This window comes from Labrus bergylta, chromosome 3, assembly GCF_963930695.1.
Source record: "Labrus bergylta chromosome 3, fLabBer1.1, whole genome shotgun sequence".
Classification (NCBI taxonomy): Eukaryota; Metazoa; Chordata; class Actinopteri; order Labriformes; family Labridae; genus Labrus; species Labrus bergylta.
Genome location: NC_089197.1, coordinates 852,328 through 869,725, shown reverse-complemented (window position 1 = coordinate 869,725; position 17,398 = coordinate 852,328). Strand labels below are relative to the sequence as shown.

The 17,398-nt window shown below is 38.8% G+C and overlaps 1 protein-coding gene across 8 annotated transcripts; it reads right to left on the bottom strand.

The window, feature by feature from the left end:
* Positions 1 to 4,485: 4,485 nt before the first annotated feature.
* On the bottom strand, positions 4,486 to 17,359 carry LOC110001125 (gastrula zinc finger protein XlCGF57.1-like). Of its 8 annotated transcripts, none has more exons than XR_010665921.1 (6): positions 17,194 to 17,328; positions 16,451 to 16,580; positions 12,913 to 13,044; positions 12,645 to 12,731; positions 11,821 to 11,898; positions 10,590 to 11,251 (listed from the first exon to the last, which is right to left on the bottom strand). XR_010665921.1 is itself a non-coding variant. In XM_065952414.1 (2 exons), the coding sequence occupies exons 1-2, from the start codon at positions 17,357 to 17,359 to the stop codon at positions 5,289 to 5,291; spliced, it is 1,689 nt and encodes a 562-aa protein (XP_065808486.1). In that variant the 3' UTR covers positions 4,486 to 5,288. The 8 variants fall into 8 exon arrangements, 1 of the variants encoding a protein (XP_065808486.1); XR_010665922.1 differs by having other exon boundaries at positions 16,451 to 16,514; positions 17,194 to 17,325; XR_010665923.1 differs by having other exon boundaries at positions 12,913 to 13,005; positions 16,451 to 16,514; positions 17,194 to 17,325.
* Positions 17,360 to 17,398: the final 39 nt, after the last annotated feature.

Here is a 17,398-nt window from a genome sequence, read left to right as displayed (position 1 = left end):
ATAGAAAGGGTGAAGGGAGACAGCCAGAAGCTCAATGTCCGAGGTGCACAGTTTCTCCCTCACGACGATCGTTGAGCACCAGCGTGTGTTTACATAAAGAAGCACGCCGCCGCCATGTTGTTTCCCAGTGAGCTCACTGTCTTGATCAAGTCTTAAGGGGGGGGAGAAGCCATCAACATGCAGCGTGTTATCATCGTCGTTCTTATTTAACCACGTCTCAGTAAAAGCAAGAACAGAGGCAGTCCTGTACTCATGCATGTGGTTAATGTTGGCCTGTAAGTCGTCCGTTTTATTGCGGAAGGAGCGTACATTAGCCAGGATGGAAGCGGCCGTTGTTGTCTCCTGAAGTGTCTGACGTAACTAGGACAGAGATAATATACTGCTCCTTTAAGTTTATAACCTATACATCTGGAGAGAATTTTATCAATGCCTTAAGATGCCTTATCATTCTCAGAGGAACAGTTAGCCAACTTCGCTGTGATCAAGGCACAAACTTTGTGGGTGCTAACAATGAATTCAAGGAAGCCCTGAAGCAATGTGACACAAAAGCACTAGAGGCCTTCCTGGCAAATAAAGAGCGTGAATTTGTCTTCAATGCTCCCTCAGTGAGTCATGCAGGTGGTATCTGGGACAAATATGCACCATTCGTAATGTTCTGAATGTAACCATTGCTCAGTGTCCAGGAAGACTTGATGAAGCTTCTCTTAGAACTCTATTCTATGAAGAAATGGCTATCGTAAACAACTGTCCTTTAATTTGTGGATGGAAATAATGATCCCATGTCGCTCGAACCCTTGACTCCAAACCATCTCATCTTGATGAAGTCTAAAGTTGCTTTGCCACCTCCAGGAAAGTTTGTAAAGGAGGAAATGTATGCGATGAAAAGGTGGCGTCGAGTACAGTATTTAACTGAACAGTTCTGGAGTCGGTGGAAAAGGGAATACCTCCTGAACATTTCTTTAAGGTAAAAGTGGCATGTTCCCCGGCGCAACTTGAGAGTGGGTGTCATTGTCATTATCAAAGAATAGACACTTCCAAGAAGTGATTGGCATTCGGCACGAGTGGTTGAAACCACAGAGGGATCTGATGGTTAAGTTCGTCGGGTTAAAGTTCAAGTAGGAGAACGGAGGTAAGCAACCAAAAGGGACTGCCCTTCAAAACCGTTAATCATTGAACGACATATCCAGAAGTTAGTACTTCTACTTGAAAGTGATTAAATTATTATTTAAATAAGAAACACACAGATAAATTGTTTGCTGAAAGGACTTTTAAACTTGTGCATGTGCGATGAACTTATTGTGACTTAGAAATCATGTGATTAACTGTTGTCTGTCTTGCTTAATTAAGTCATCATGTCATGATTTGGTGGGAGTGTAAGTGGCCAAAGGAGCCTATTTGGGTTGTTTGTTGTTGCTCCACCCCAGAACCTGAATAACACGTTTTAGCGCATGTGTCACACTCAGCTCGTCACTCACGGCGAGCAGGCAGGGGGGCTTGAGCAGAGTTATGGTATGTGCACGGCTAATTTGTTTGTAATGGTCAATTGTTTGTTTGCTCCAAGCGCGATACTAAAACAGGGTTTTATGGTTTACCATTAAGCATGAAGGTTGGAAGGTTTATGGAGATCGCTGTGTCCAACGATGAAAGTTTGCACCCTTGGCAAGCGGAGTGAGGTACGTGCGTAATTTGGGAAGGTGATTTATGAATGAATTGGGAGGTTCGCTACTATAAGGGATTGTGCAATATTGTTGTAAGTGTTTAATGTGATGCGTTGTGTGTTTGAATCAGGCCTGTTGTGATGTGGATGTTATTGTTTGTGTTTGTTTAAAGTAGTGTTGCACTGTGAAATGTTTGTTTAGGAATGAATTGTAAATATTTGTATATCTGTAATGAATTGAACACACTGTTTTCTGAATGTTAATTTTGGCTTTATTTTGCCTTTTTTCTAGTTTCACGGTGCTCAAAAAGAAATAAATAAATCGCATCAGTCGAACTCCACGCTTCCTCATATGTTGTCTCGGTCGAGGGCTGCTACAGTTACACGAGCTGTTTGAAGAACTTGTGCTACCCAACACAGAGGCCTCCAAGGAAACAGAGTGACAGAAAGAAGAGAAGATATCAGGAGAGAAGAAGAATCCTTACACTGTAACTGTTTCATATTGTAGTGTTGGGGTTGTATCAAGTCAACTTTGGTTATATTCTTTAATAATTATATTTAATTATTAATAATATAAATAACAATATCATTAAACTATGTTTAATCTCGTTTGGGACACCACCCTGTAATTAGGGAAATATAACCAAAATATCACTCAAATCAGTCTCACATTAGTTACTTAATTAATAACTATATTTAATAAATTGAAGGCGTGAAATCCCTAAACAAAGCATTCGCATCCACCTTATATCAATATGTAAATACACCAGTATTCACAAACAACTGCTCTCTTAAATTATAACAGAATTTATTTAAACAAAGCAACATCAATCCAAAATCAATGAACTTAATCAAACAAATAACTATTATAAACTAATCTAAGCAACAAACATTATCAAGCAAGGCTTGTGTAAGAGGTGTGTGTGTGGAAGAGAGAGAAAGGAGGGGAAGAAAGGGAGGAGATGGCTTTGTACCCACGTGGTCACTCACGATGGCGCACACCTAACGACCTGGGTGCGTGCGTGTGTCTCTGTGTCTGTGAATAAAAGAGAGAGAGGAGGGGGAAAAGGGGGAGATTGCTTCTTCCCACGTGGTCGCCCTTCCGATGGCACACACCTAACAAAGACCTAGTGGTCTTATTGTCTTAAAGAGGCCGAGTTTGGCCCTGCACGATCGGTGTCTCTGAGGCGTCTGGATGGCCGCAAGTGTACAGATCTCTATGTGTGTGTGTGTGTGTGTGTGTGTGTGTGTGTGTAGCCTATGTGCATAATGGCGCGGTGGTGGAGTTAGTCTCCAGATGTGCGTCTACACGGGAATCTGTGGATGTGCGTATGTCTGTGTGTGTTAGTAAAAGGGGGAGAAACGAAAGAGAGAGATGCGTGCCTGAAGAGGCCGGATCACAGTCCGACTCCCGCGCCACAACTCGGAGTAATTCCCTTCATTCACAGAAACAAACCAATAGCCGAATTCAAGTTAATACGGCTTACACTGGCCTTTCTGATCAGAGGAGTAATACCCGGTTATAACGCTGTTACGCTAAACACATATAGGACGCAGCGGTCCGAAACAACAACAAGAGTTTTAAACAGTTAAAACTCAGGACGCAGCGGTCCAACAAAGATAAAAATTACAGTTTCTGCTTCAATCAACAATTGTTAAAAACACTCTAAAGCTAATTCTGCCCAGACCTAATCAAGCCTCACTTGTGACTCGCTTTGTCTGCGATTGGTGAAAGGAAAAGAGTCCGGCGATGGAGCAGATCTTCTGTCCGTCCTGGTGCAGAGGCGTCTGATGGCGGCGAGGGTCCCTTACGGCGAGAGCGGCTTCGTTGGTTCTCCGTCGAGTGGAAAGATGTCCGTTGATGTCCTTTCGTTGCAGGACGGAATAAGACCGTTATCTTTCTGATAATCTGTTATAGTCTGACGCTCTCCGAGAAACTGAGATGCGTTCACTGGACAATCCGAGCTCGGAATTTAGAACGCTGCCCGCCGCGGATTACCTGCGCACCAAACTTAAAACAACGGAAGATTGTTGCAGAAACAGGAGGTAAGCTTGTGTCTCCGAGCACTTGAAGTCAGCGCGTGGAAAGAGAAAGAACAATGGAAGTCTTGGAGCTTTGTAGCCTGGCCTGCTTCATGGGGGGTCTACCTCAGGTCCCCTCCAATGAGGAGAGAGAGGTTCCGGTCTCCCCCTTACTTCACGTGTAGGTGTGAAGTACCGCAGGGGATTCTGGGATTGAGAGTCCTTTTAGGCCTCTTTGTGATCTCAGTGAATAACTCAAATGAGGCTTCTCACAGAGGTGCAGGCCCAAGTCCATTGTTTGACTGTCTTAAGCCTGCGTGGCCCAACTGTAGCATGTCCTGTTATTCACCCAAAAAAGGGGTGAATAACTTTACTATAGCTAACGGAAGCTCACCACGCATTAGTTAACTAGACTACTCTTTCCTAGAACTAAGTGAGAGCTCACTCCCTACCAGCTGCTATTCTACTCTTTCCTAGTACCTGAAGCTATGTAAAATTACTCCGCTAACACCCTTTGGAGAACGGAGGACTTGTTATAATCACAGCCCTAGGATTATCTGCCTAACATTAATTTCTAGAATAATTAGATTCAAGAATAACCCCTGGTATAGGACTCTAGATTACCCCCCAGAGAGGGAATAACTGTAATCTCTCCCCGCTAGGATGTTAGGTGTGTATGAAGTGTGTAGTAAAAGTCAGTAGAAGTGTGCCGTGGTGTGACTGCTCAAGCTTACCTTCCGAGGTTCACGGGGTCCTTAAGGGAGACTCAGGTCTTTGTGGTGTAAATAATTTCAGTCAGAAAATGATTCCAAAAAGTTTCGGAAAATTTATTAAAAAACTTCAAATGATATTTCAAATGTAAATACAAAACAGTAAAAGTGAAAATTTAAAAATGTAAAAAGAAAAGCAACACACAAAGACCAAAGTCTAAACCCAAGAGTGTAGACACTTGAGGTTTTAAAAGATCTTGGTCTCAGAGACTAAGTCCCAAAATGGGGATTCAAAAGTCAGAGTGACGTGGAGTCCTTTAGAAAAGTAAAAAAGAACCCCGATCAGCTTTTCCACAGAGTTTTTATAGCCAGACGGTCGCTTTTTTCCAAAAAAGCCAAAAACCAAAAGTCATAGCGACAATATGACATATGAATGAATATGATGAAAAGATTAAATGACAACAAAAGTAAAAGTAAATATATGAAGTAAATGATAAATTGATTAAATGATAATAAAAAGAAAAAGTAAATCTATGAAGTAAATGATAAATGGATTAAATGATAATAAAAGAAAGAGTAAATATATGATGAAAACAAATTCAACAATTGCATAACTCTTTCTGATCTTTCAACAATATGAAGACTTTAAATTCAAATGTCATAGCTGATCCCAACTTACTGGTTCATATGTCAGCAACAAAACATCAATGTCAAAAAAGTACAGACAGATTCCTGTGAATAGAATTGTCTTACATCCCTTTATAACAGTTATACATCTGTTAGTCAATACATACTGATGAATACACATTAGTGATGTTGTTAACTTGGAATCCTTTGGATCAGTTTTACCATTGCACAGGATTAGCATTTCTCTCCTGTGTGAATCATCATCTGTTTGGTCAGATTTCCTCTTTGGGTAAAGCTTTTACTGCAAACAACTGCAGAAGGTCATCTGTGTGAATCATCATGTGTCTGGTCAGATATCTCTTAGAACTAAACCTTTTACCACACTCAGAGCAGCTGAAGGGTTTCTCTCCTGTATGAACTAACATGTGATACGTCAGATGTTGTCTCAGGGAAAAGCTTTTACTGCAAACAGAGCATCTAAAAGCTTTCTCTCCTGTATGAACTAACATGTGTCTGGTCAGATGTACTCCTCGGGTAAAGCTTTTACTGCAAACAGAGCAGCTGAAAGCTTTCTCTCCTGTATGAACTAACATGTGTCTGGTCAGATGTACTCCTCGGGTAAAGCTTTTACTGCAAACAGAGCAGCTGAAGGGTTTCTCTCCTGTATGAAATAACATGTGTTTGGTTAGACTTCCTCTTTGGGTAAAGCTTTTACTGCAAACAGAGCAGCTGAAGGGTTTCTCTCCTGTATGAACTAACATGTGTCTGGTCAGATGTACTCTCAGGGTAAAGTTTTTACTGCAAACAGAGCATCTAAAAGGTTTCTCTCCTGTATGAACTAACATGTGTGTGGTCAGATGTTCTCTTTGGGTAAAGTTTTTACTGCAAACAGAGCATCTAAAAGGTTTCTCTCCTGTATGAACTAACATGTGTGTGGTCAGACTTCCTCTTCGGGTAAAGCTTTTACTGCAAACAGAGCAGCTGAAGGGTTTCTCTCCTGTATGAAATAACATGTGTGTGGTCAGACTTCCTCTTTGGGTAAAACCTTTACTGCAAACAGAGCAGCTGAAGGGTTTTTCTCCTGTATGAACTAACATGTGTCTGGTCAGACTTTGTCTATGTGTAAAGCTTTGACTGCAAACAGAGCAGCTGAAGGCTTTCTCTCCTGTGTGAATCATCATGTGTTTGGTTAAATTTCCTCTTAGGGTAAAGCTTTTACTGCAAACAGAGCAGCTGAAGGGTTTCTCTCCGGTGTGAACTGACATGTGTCTGGTCAGGTGGCCTTTCTGGTTAAATCTTTTACCACATTCTGAGCACCTGTGTGGTCTCTTACCAGTCTTTAGTTTCTTATTTTTCAAGTTTAATTCTGACAGATCTTCTCCTGTCTCTTGCCAATCATCACTGTCATCAGTCTCAGGTTCATCAGAGTCTTCTATCTCGACCTCAGTCTCTGGTTGTAAACGTCTCTCTGGATCTGAATCTCTCTCTGGTTCTGCTCCTCCACAGTCCTCTCCATCAACTCCTGTTTCCATCTGTTCAGTTTGTCTCTGATGAAGCTGTGAGGACTGAGGTTTCTCTTCATCATCTTCACTCTTCACAGAGACAGGAGTGAAGGGGAACTTGGTGGCATCAGCCTCCTCCAGTCCTTGAAGCTGTTCTTCCTCCTGACTGATCCACAGTTCCTCATGTTCTTCTTTAATGTGTTGGGGCTTAGTGTCCTCCTGGTCCAGAATGTGGCTCCACTCCTGCTGTTCAGGTGGAAGCTCTTCTTTACACACCAACAGCTGCTGGACATCTGCAGGACACAGTAAACAAACATTAACGGTACTTAAACTGCTTTTTAAATATTAATAAGGGCTGTCAAATGATTTCATTTTTAAAGGCTGAAAATCAATAGTTCACTTGAATTGATCACATTTGAATCATGTTTGGAATTCACTTATTTTGCATTTAAAAAACGTTTTTAATGCTTTTATTTTGTAATGCCTTAAGCTTAGGTTACTTTACTTCCTTTTTGGATACAAACCTACCTTTATTTTGAAAGAAAATAAGGAACTTGTCTAAGGCTGTGAAGATTGAGGTTTCTCATCATCATCATCATTAAGTCCTGGAGAGCGGGCAGCCAAGGTTCGAATCCGACCTGTGGCTCCTTTCCAAAACGGTGAATATGATCAGACAGTATGTAGAACAGAAAGGCTGGCATTATGTAAATGAGCCATGTGCTGCTGATCACTTCCTGATTATGTCAGATACTACCTCTTCACACACCAAAGTGCTGAGCTAGCTCAATCTTTAGGAAAGAATAAGATATGTGTCCAACAGAGAGTTTTTTTTGCAATTAATTTGCGGAAGCAAGCATTCTTTATATTTTTAATATAAAAAAATCGAGACTTTTTGTTATTAAACTACGTTCTTACACACACTTTGATGTAGGGATGTAACGATTCACTCAACTCACGATACGATTCACGATACAATTCTTTCACAATTTATTTTACAAATTGAGACTGAAGAAACATTTTGAGATAACTGAAAAAGATTCCTTTAATTTATTCATAAAAAAAACATGGGGGGGGGGGGGACACAGACACTTAAAGGGATCATGGTGTTCATGTGTTTCTTTTAATGACAGCAGTCAAAACAATTATTTCAACTTGTAACGGTCTGTCCAGCTTAGTTTTTGTTATTGCAACTCCCTTTTCTGAGCGCACCTGAATGCATCTCTCATTGTCTGAGCACCCCTGAATGCAGCATGGTCACAGCGCATCTCCTGAGTAACGGCAGAGAGAGAGAGACATGCCCAGAAAAGTCTGAAGTAAGATAAGCGGCCTACTTTATTTTCTGATGGTTCTTAAGGACTTTTTATTATTGTGCACACCCAGGCCTCCGCTGGTGAAAGTGTGCTCACCTGTATTCACACTGGATTCGTTTCTGGGACATCAGCGCAGCGGAGCGCACCCATAACACATCACAGGAGAACTACAAGATCCTGCGGGAATGAAGAGAAAAACATGCAAACAACATGTTGCTTTGTCTTTCTGAGAATGCTTTGTCTTTCTGAGAATGCATTGTTGTTCATTCGGTTCCTGTTTTGACATAATGTTGATAAAGTGATGAAAAATACGATTGCGAGTCCGTATATTGTCTTTTATTTTGAAATTGACCGGATGATCTGTGCGTTTCCTTGTCTGACTTCCTGTCCGGGCTGTCATATTCTATCCAGTTTGACGCGTGCCTCCAGCGTACTCCATTGAAAATAGACTCGCTGCGTATTTGAATCGGAGCAGAGCGCAGTGACGTCAGTGGCACGCGCCGGAGACGGACCGCAGCGCGCCCTGTGTGAACACAATGATAGGCCCTTTTTCAAACCGGCCACTACACCCTACCCACTACACCCTACCCACTACCAACTACACCCTACCCACTACCCACTACACCCTACCCACTACCCACAACCCACTACACCCTACCCACTACACCCTACCCACTACACCCTACCCACTACCCACTACACCCTACCCACTACACCCTACCCACTACACCCTACCCACTACCCACTACCCCTCCGTTTGCGCGTCCTCGCGGAGGGTCCGCCCTATTAAGTCCGTCCCAAACCAACTAGTGGGGAGTGGTAGTGGGTTAAAACCCTCCACCAGCGAGTCTGAACCGATGGCGACTTTCGGATCACGTGCAACGCCTCTTGTGTCCGGTCGTCATGGAGACAGTAACCTGTGAGTTCAAACACTGCTCCAACTAAGATACACATTTAATATCATCATACAGACGTTAACAACTTTATGTGTTCTGAGGATCAAATTTATGTTTATTTATTGTAAAGTGTTTTATATTTACAGGGACTGTTGCAAAAACAAAAGAATATTAAATCAGGTTGCAGACAACTTTTCGCTGTTAATATTTATTTCTTCTTTCTTTATTTTACTTTGATGTCTTTGTGAAATCTCAATTCAACAATAAAAAATAGACTTTGTGCTGCTCTGATGTTCAACAATAATCTCCTTTACATTAATTTAGGACAACCTGATCTAAAGATTACAATAAATTAACTTAAATTATAAATTACAATAAACAATGTAGGCTCAATCTAATAGTTTTGTTATAAGTCTACACTAATATAACTAAAGAAGAAGAAGAATCTAGGCTACATAAAGATTTTTATAGAATGCATTAGCTACAAAAAAAAACATTCCCGCAAGATGCCGCTGAGTAACCATGGTAACACACAGTTCCTGTTTCTGTGTGTGAGAGGGAAGTTTGTCCCAAAGCCTGCCGCTGTATCTCTACCTACAGCTTGATGAAGGAGACTTCACTCAGCTGCGAGTGTGACTTCTGACGGAGTGCACTCCGTCACGGAGGGGGAGGGTGTAGGGTGTGGTTTGAAAAAGGGCCACAGACTCGAGTGGAAGCTAAGTACAACGTAGTGTGGGGCGAGCACGGACCGCGGCGCGCACACAGTATGTGTGAATTGGGCTTTACGCAGCCCAGCTACGCTGAAAGCGCTCTGCCGGTCTACGAGTCTTATGAAGAAATGTGTAAGTACAACAAACCACCGTATTCAAAGTCTAATATTTAAACACAGTGTTTTTAAAAATCCAGCTATTTTGATCATTATTGAAAACACGTGGGCTGCTGGGTCCTCTGGTTTTAATGAAATCCTTCTATATTTAAGCTAGGTTAGCACCACAGACCGTAGACTACAGGTGGTAAGATATGTTGTATTCTGTTAGAAACTGATAGTCTGCAATGTGAGTCATGTCTCCTTTTCTAATATAGTTAAGTGAACAGTAAATCAATTGTTTTCTGTATTTTCATTTAGGCAAAGAAGACTATCAATCCAACTGGTCTGACATCTTCCACAGAGGTGAAGTGTAAGTTAAAATCATCTGTTAAAAGTTTATATCCTGTGATTGTTTTTGAAGTTTCATAAGAGGACATTTGTAAAAACAAGCTATTGTTAACAATACAGTCTTCTAAAATAAAAATCACACTGAGTCATACACCAGCTAAATGTTAAATAGAAAGGTGATGTTTTCTTTTCCATTTTACAATCAACAGAACCTAAAAATGACTCATTTCAACCTTCATCTGCACACCTGTTACAGAGGTCAGGCTGGGGTCTCTTAGTTTGAAGGAACCTCCTCCTTTTTTCACCTGTGCCAGATGCCCTGCTCATCCACTGTGGTAGAAATGACCTTACACCAGCAGCTCTCCCAAATGAAGAGTCCTCTCTGCCATCACCCAGAGGAGCTGATCGACGTCTGAAGAAGGTGGACAGAGTCTGGAGCTTTGTGACAGTGAACAGTGAGAAGGCTACCATAGTCATCCTCAGATAAAACACAGAGATCCAGGTCAATATTTAATTTATTTTTCTTTCCATGATGTTGCCCTGTGTTTGAAAGGCCAGATGCTGGAGGGTTGTGTTGGATTTGCTCTTCCATCATATTTTAACAGTCAAACAATCATCCAGGATCTCTTTACTTTATTTGATTTTTGTTTGGATTTCTTTGTTAAATTATTTTTTATACTTTCTCCTATGTCCCAGCAGTTTGACCTGATAAGATTAAGATAAGATTTCCTTTATTGATCCCCGCAAGGGGAAATTTCAGTTTTTACACTCTGTAGTCATGAACACACACATAGGCTAAAGTATATACACACACACATGCACACAAACAGGATCCTATGGACATGCACTAATGGACAAGATTTTTTACATAAAATGTTTAAATAAACTTTTTGACTGTCTCTGATTAACTGGAGTACGACAAAGTGTTGGTCACTGTAAAATAATTTAGCAGTTAAGTTTATAGCTCACATTTGAAAAGGCCTTGAACTGACATTCATTTCTTCTTGACCAACAACAGCTAAGACAACAGCAAAGCTAACAGACGAGCTCAGCTTGTCACAGCCGGCTCGTCTGAGATAAATGGCCTTCAAACTTATTTAATATTAAACATTTAAAGCCAATAAGCATAGCAAGATACGTATGAGATTCCATTTCCATTTATTCAATCACAGACTTGTCAAACAGTCTGGCATGTTGTGCTGCTGTTTTCAAGAGTTAATAACTGAAGAGAAGAAGACCATCAAGAGAGGACAGGAAACACTCAGGGGACGAGTCCTCCATGTTGTCGGGGGACGAGTCCTCCATGTTGTCGGGGGATGAGTCCTCCATGTTGTCAGGGGTTGCTGATGGATCTGAATCTGAGAGCATCTTCTGGAATAAAGAAAAGTAATCATGGAGTTTAATGTAATGTATAATGAATTTTACTGTGATGTTTCTGCCTCAGACCTGAAATCAGATCTGTCCTCAGGTTCTGCTAAACTTCAGCTTCTAAAGTTTGCTTTAAAGACAGGAGAACTATTAAAGAGGAAAAACAAAATATATAATAAGACATGATGAATCTAATAATATGATCAGCTTTATGAATTTATGTTTTAAGACAAAAGTGTTCCTGCTACTTTCTATTGAAGATTATTTTAAACTGTCATCACATGGGCCAGCCTGATAAATTAAACTAATGTTAAATATTCTCATATAATCACGACATAAACAGGGTTACAATAATTAACTTTTGCCTATGACTCAGCAGTAACCAGGGATGTGAGCTAACAGGTGAAAACTGAAACAGCAGAATCAACCTGAGAGGCAGAAATCAGAAACTTGTATATTTTAATATATATAGAGTTTATATTAACTCAGTGTTAGACGGACTGTGGCTTACTTAGTATGATTCTTTAATACTCCACCTTCTTATATCACTTTAAAGTGAGACAGCTCTTTACCTGATAGAGTGATTCAATCTGGGACTTGTGTGTCTCGTACATTAAAGCCAAGTGTCCTCTCTCTTCAAGTCAGTGAGCCTATGGACAGGGACAGACAGATGAGCAGAACTGGTTTATACTGGTTTTTGTTAGCCATGGAAACTTTTATTTCTGAAGTGCAAACACATCAACACATTTAGTTTAGACAAAACTCACTTTAGACACTAGGTGGCGGTATTTAGTTGTTTAGGTTATTGATCAGTAAATTGGGTCATTTGTTGTATCTGAAGCAAGTTCAACATATCCAGGTTTTCTTTAAGAAAGCTGGTTCAGCAAAGCCAGAAGCTGCAGATAAAGATATCTGATAGCATGAGCTGATTATGAACTTTGTCTGTTAACTCAGGCGTTCTGCTTCAGGCTCTCAGCGTGTCACAGAAAGGGAGTGTGTGAAACATCTTTTGACCATTCTTATTCACAAAAGCGTCAAGTGCAGGCGGTCCAATATAATGAGGTGTGATGATGAAGTTGAAGTGGTAAAACAGGATACTGCAGCTGCAGATAAGGAATGAGAGAACAATCCTGCAGAAAAGTATTGTGTTCATTCGTACATGAATGTAATAATTTTACCAGACACTGCACCACAGTGTCTCCTGTTGATTTCTTAAGTTACAGATACTCACAGTACAACTGTGAAACTTAAACAGTGAGACATGATTTCAGCAGTGTGAGCAACTGCAGTCAGTTGGATTCTTGTGCTTCATTAGAAATATGCAGAAGTAGCTTCAGTGTTTAGCTTAAAAAAAAAGTAAATTTAATGTACTGATTTGGTTTTTTGTGGTAATTACCCATTAAACGAATCAGACAGCCAATTTGTGTGCAGAACCTCACTGGAGCTGGAGTCTGGACTGCTGTTTCCTTTGAGCACTGATTTCCTTGAAGACAGAAAGAAGAACAATTGAATGAATTAGACTTCTTGCAGAACCATAGAGGCTGTTAAAATCTTCTGCTAGTCTTCCTTACATTTTAAGAAGGATTATAAATTGTTACTAAAATTACTTTGATGCTGATAGCAGTTACAATAACACGGTCCAATCATATGAGAGATCATTTTACCTTTGAGTCCTATGTGAAGGCGTTCTCTTCAGAATCAGCACTGCAAAGACCAGATGATGGCGTCCACCTTCACAACCTGCTGCTTCAGTCTGGCTGCATCAAAGTACTTCACTTTATTTATCAGAGGATGTACTGTATGCAAAGTAGAATTCATTTTTTAGCTATAATTCCTCAAAAAGATTTGAGACTGCTTTGTTATTTGAGAGGTTAAAATTTAAGTCTAAAACTAAAAAGTTATAACAGACAAATATGATAATGAAATGTCCAAAAGAGCATTTTAAATAGAAATGAATCTAGTTGAACATAAATAGTGTTAAAAACAGGAAAGTTATTATATGACATATGAATCACATAATCATGGAGCAAAGCAAGAAGAGTATTTCTGAACTAATTCTGAATAATCTGAACCAGTCACAACAACTCAACTGTAAACTATTGAATTGACTCCTGGTAGTGTGCCTAAGTCTTGAATGTTAACTAAAGTAAATGAACACTAAAGTCAACCTGTTGAAGTCTTAAATATAAACTAAAGTAAATTAACACTAAAGTCAACCTGTTGAAGTCTTAGTAGAATATGATCAGCCCGTTTTGAGTCCAAATCATGTTTGTTTCATATTACATTTCACTGTCGGCTGCTGATGTTAACATGTCCATTCTGTTTCTTTTCTTTGAACAGTTAGAGACATTATTGAACCAGATAATAACTTTAGTGTTATCTGAACACATGTAGAAATATTCTGCCTCTTCCACATATTAATGTTAAATTTCAGCCCTGCAGCAGCATCACGGGGAGCGGAAGAAAGTCAAGCCTGTTATTCTTACAGCCTGTGCACACTGAGCAGACTGAACAACTGTTAATGTTATTAATAATGTAGACCATCAGGACATATTCTATTTAACTTTAACAGACCGTAAAGTTATATAATGCAGACCATCAGGACATATTCTATTTAACTTTAACAGACCGTAAAGTTATATAATGCAGACCATCAGGACATATTCTATTTAACTTTAACAGACCGTAAAGTAAAGTTATATAATGCAGACCATCAGGACATATTCTATTTAACTTTAACAGACCGTAAAGTAAAGTTATATAATGTAGACCATCAGGACATATTCTATTTAACTTTAACAGACCGTAAAGTTATATAATGTAGACCATCAGGACATATTCTATTTAACTTTAACAGACCGTAAAGTTATATAATGCAGACCATCAGGACATATTCTATTTAACTTTAACAGACCGTAAAGTAAAGTTATATAATGTAGACCATCAGGACATATTCTATTTAACTTTAACAGACTGTAAAGTAAAGTTATATAATGCAGACCATCAGGACATATTCTATTTAACTTTAACAGACCGTAAAGTAAAGTTATATAATGTAGACCATCAGGACATATTCTATTTAACTTTAACAGACTGTAAAGTTATATAATGTAGACCATCAGGACATATTCTATTTAACTTTAACAGACCGTAAAGTTATATAATGCAGACCATCAGGACATATTCTATTTTACTTTAACAGACCGTAAAGTTATATAATGTAGACCATCAGGACATATTCTATTTAACTTTAACAGACTGTAAAGTTATATAATGTAGACCATCAGGACATATTCTATTTAACTTTAACAGACTGTAAAGTAAAGTTATATAATGTAGACCATCAGGACATATTCTATTTAACTTTAACAGACTGTAAAGTTATATAATGTAGACCATCAGGACATATTCTATTTAACTTTAACAGACTGTAAAGTTATATAATGTAGACCATCAGGACATATTCTATTTAACTTTAACAGACTGTAAAGTTATATAATGTAGACCATCAGGACATATTCTATTTTACTTTAACAGACCGTAAAGTTATATAATGCAGACCATCAGGACATATTCTATTTAACTTTAACAGACTGTAAAGTAAAGTTATATAATGCAGACCATCAGGACATATTCTATTTAACTTTAACAGACTGTAAAGTTATATAATGTAGACCATCAGGACATATTCTATTTAACTTTAACAGACTGTAAAGTTATATAATGTAGACCATCAGGACATATTCTATTTAACTTTAACAGACTGTAAAGTAAAGTTATATAATGTAGACCATCAGGACATATTCTATTTAACTTTAACAGACTGTAAAGTAAAGTTATATAATGCAGACCATCAGGACATATTCTATTTAACTTTAACAGACTGTAAAGTTATATAATGCAGACCATCAGGACATATTCTATTTAACTTTAACAGACTGTAAAGTAAAGTTATATAATGCAGACCATCAGGACATATTCTATTTAACTTTAACAGACCGTAAAGTTATATAATGTAGACCATCAGGACATATTCTATTTAACTTTAACAGACCGTAAAGTTATATAATGTAGACCATCAGGACATATTCTATTTAACTTTAACAGACCGTAAAGTTATATAATGTACACCATCAGGACATATTCTATTTAACTTTAACAGACCGTAAAGTTATATAATGTAGACCATCAGGACATATTCTATTTAACTTTAACAGACCGTAAAGTTATATAATGTAGACCATCAGGACATATTCTATTTAACTTTAACAGACCGTAAAGTTATATAATGTAGACCATCAGGACATATTCTATTTTACTTTAACAGACCGTAAAGTTATATAATGTAGACCATCAGGACATATTCTATTTAACTTTAACAGACTGTAAAGTTATATAATGCAGACCATCAGGACATATTCTATTTAACTTTAACAGACCGTAAAGTTATATAATGTAGACCATCAGGACATATTCTATTTAACTTTAACAGACTGTAAAGTTATATAATGTAGACCATCAGGACATATTCTATTTAACTTTAACAGACTGTAAAGTTATATAATGTAGACCATCAGGACATATTCTATTTAACTTTAACAGACTGTAAAGTAAAGTTATATAATGTAGACCATCAGGACATATTCTATTTAACTTTAACAGACTGTAAAGTTATATAATGTAGACCATCAGGACATATTCTATTTAACTTTAACAGACTGTAAAGTAAAGTTATATAATGCAGACCATCAGGACATATTCTATTTAACTTTAACAGACTGTAAAGTAAAGTTATATAATGCAGACCATCAGGACATATTCTATTTAACTTTAACAGACTGTAAAGTAAAGTTATATAATGTAGACCATCAGGACATATTCTATTTAACTTTAACAGACTGTAAAGTAAAGTTATTGTCGGTGATGCAGCAACTATCTGCTGAACTTTACTACGGATCTGATCCTTTACTAATATGAATCTCGAGCACAGTGAAGTTATAGTATCATGAAGCACAGCCAGCATAGTTTCAGGATTCCCCCCCGATTCTTTACTGAAATAAAAAGAGAAATAATGTCCGTCACAGCCAGCTATCAGTAACATATTACTGACACCATAACGTTAGCTCCGTTAGCCTACTTCAGTGTTAGCTAGCTAGCTAACGACATTACCCCCCGAACAGCACATTAAACATTTCAACTTACCAAGTTAATGCAGATATCCTTCAATCCCACAGGTTGGTTAGATGTGTTTACAGCAGAACAACTCCTTCAGTCAGTCCAGGAGAGACAAACACGGAGTGGAAAAGTTCAACGGCGTCTCGGCTTTCCTTCACTACGGAACTTTTGTTATTCACAAAGAGAGCTACGCAAGATCGGCGGCTGTCAATCATCGTCAAATATGACGTAAAATCCAGTTTTTCAATCTCAAATAACTTATTTAAAACAAAGTTCACAGAAAAATGAGCACTTGAACACAATGTAGGATGATAATAACTCATGATCACAGCAGAGTTTAGGTTTGGAAAAAAATGATATGACGAGTATTTTAACTTTACAGTTTGACCCACATCCCGTCTGTTATCATTGAGGAGGCGGGGCTTATGACCTATACTGCAGCCAGTCAGTAGGGGGAGCTCTACAAATAAAAGCTTCACTACACCGGGGACCGTCCATTCTTTTTACAGTCTATGGTCTAGTATCGCTATCTATGTAGTCTTTTGTCCTGCTTTTATTTTGAAGGGTTTTCCTTTAGTCCAGTGTCACATGGGTCCGCACGACTCGCTTCTTGTTTACTCTGAGTAGTCCTTTATTTCTGCAGCATTGAACTCAACTACTTTAGCTATGTTAGCTAGCATCACTGAGTGTTGCTGTATCTGTACCTAGAGTGTCCACTGTTCCAGTTAGCTGGTTTATAGTGTTCAGGACTTCGTTCATTCCTTCCCTACCTTCCTCTGACCCAGTGTCCTTCTTTTTAGTTGCTGGTGGGTTCTTCGCTGGAGAGAAAGGCTCTTTTCTTTTGGAGCTCTCGGTAGAGACCTCCATCTTAGCATCATCATGGCCGTAAATCTCCGAGCTACTGCGGGCTGAAGAGAGCTTCTTGTTCGTCTTCATGCTGCAATTTCCGGAGCACTGTAAGGTTAAAGCGTCGGT

What these genes read in the sequence shown, in the direction of transcription:
- LOC110001125 (XM_065952414.1), bottom strand. Translation starts at nt 17,359, where the DNA reads ATGAAGACGAACAAGAAGCTCTCTTCAGCCCGCAGTAGCTCGGAGATT. An exon ending in GGACACTGGGTCAGAGGAAG is followed by an intron (nt 6,812 to 17,193) that starts GTAGGGAAGGAA and finishes TGTGTCCTGCAG; the next exon opens with ATGTCCAGCAGCTGTTGGTG.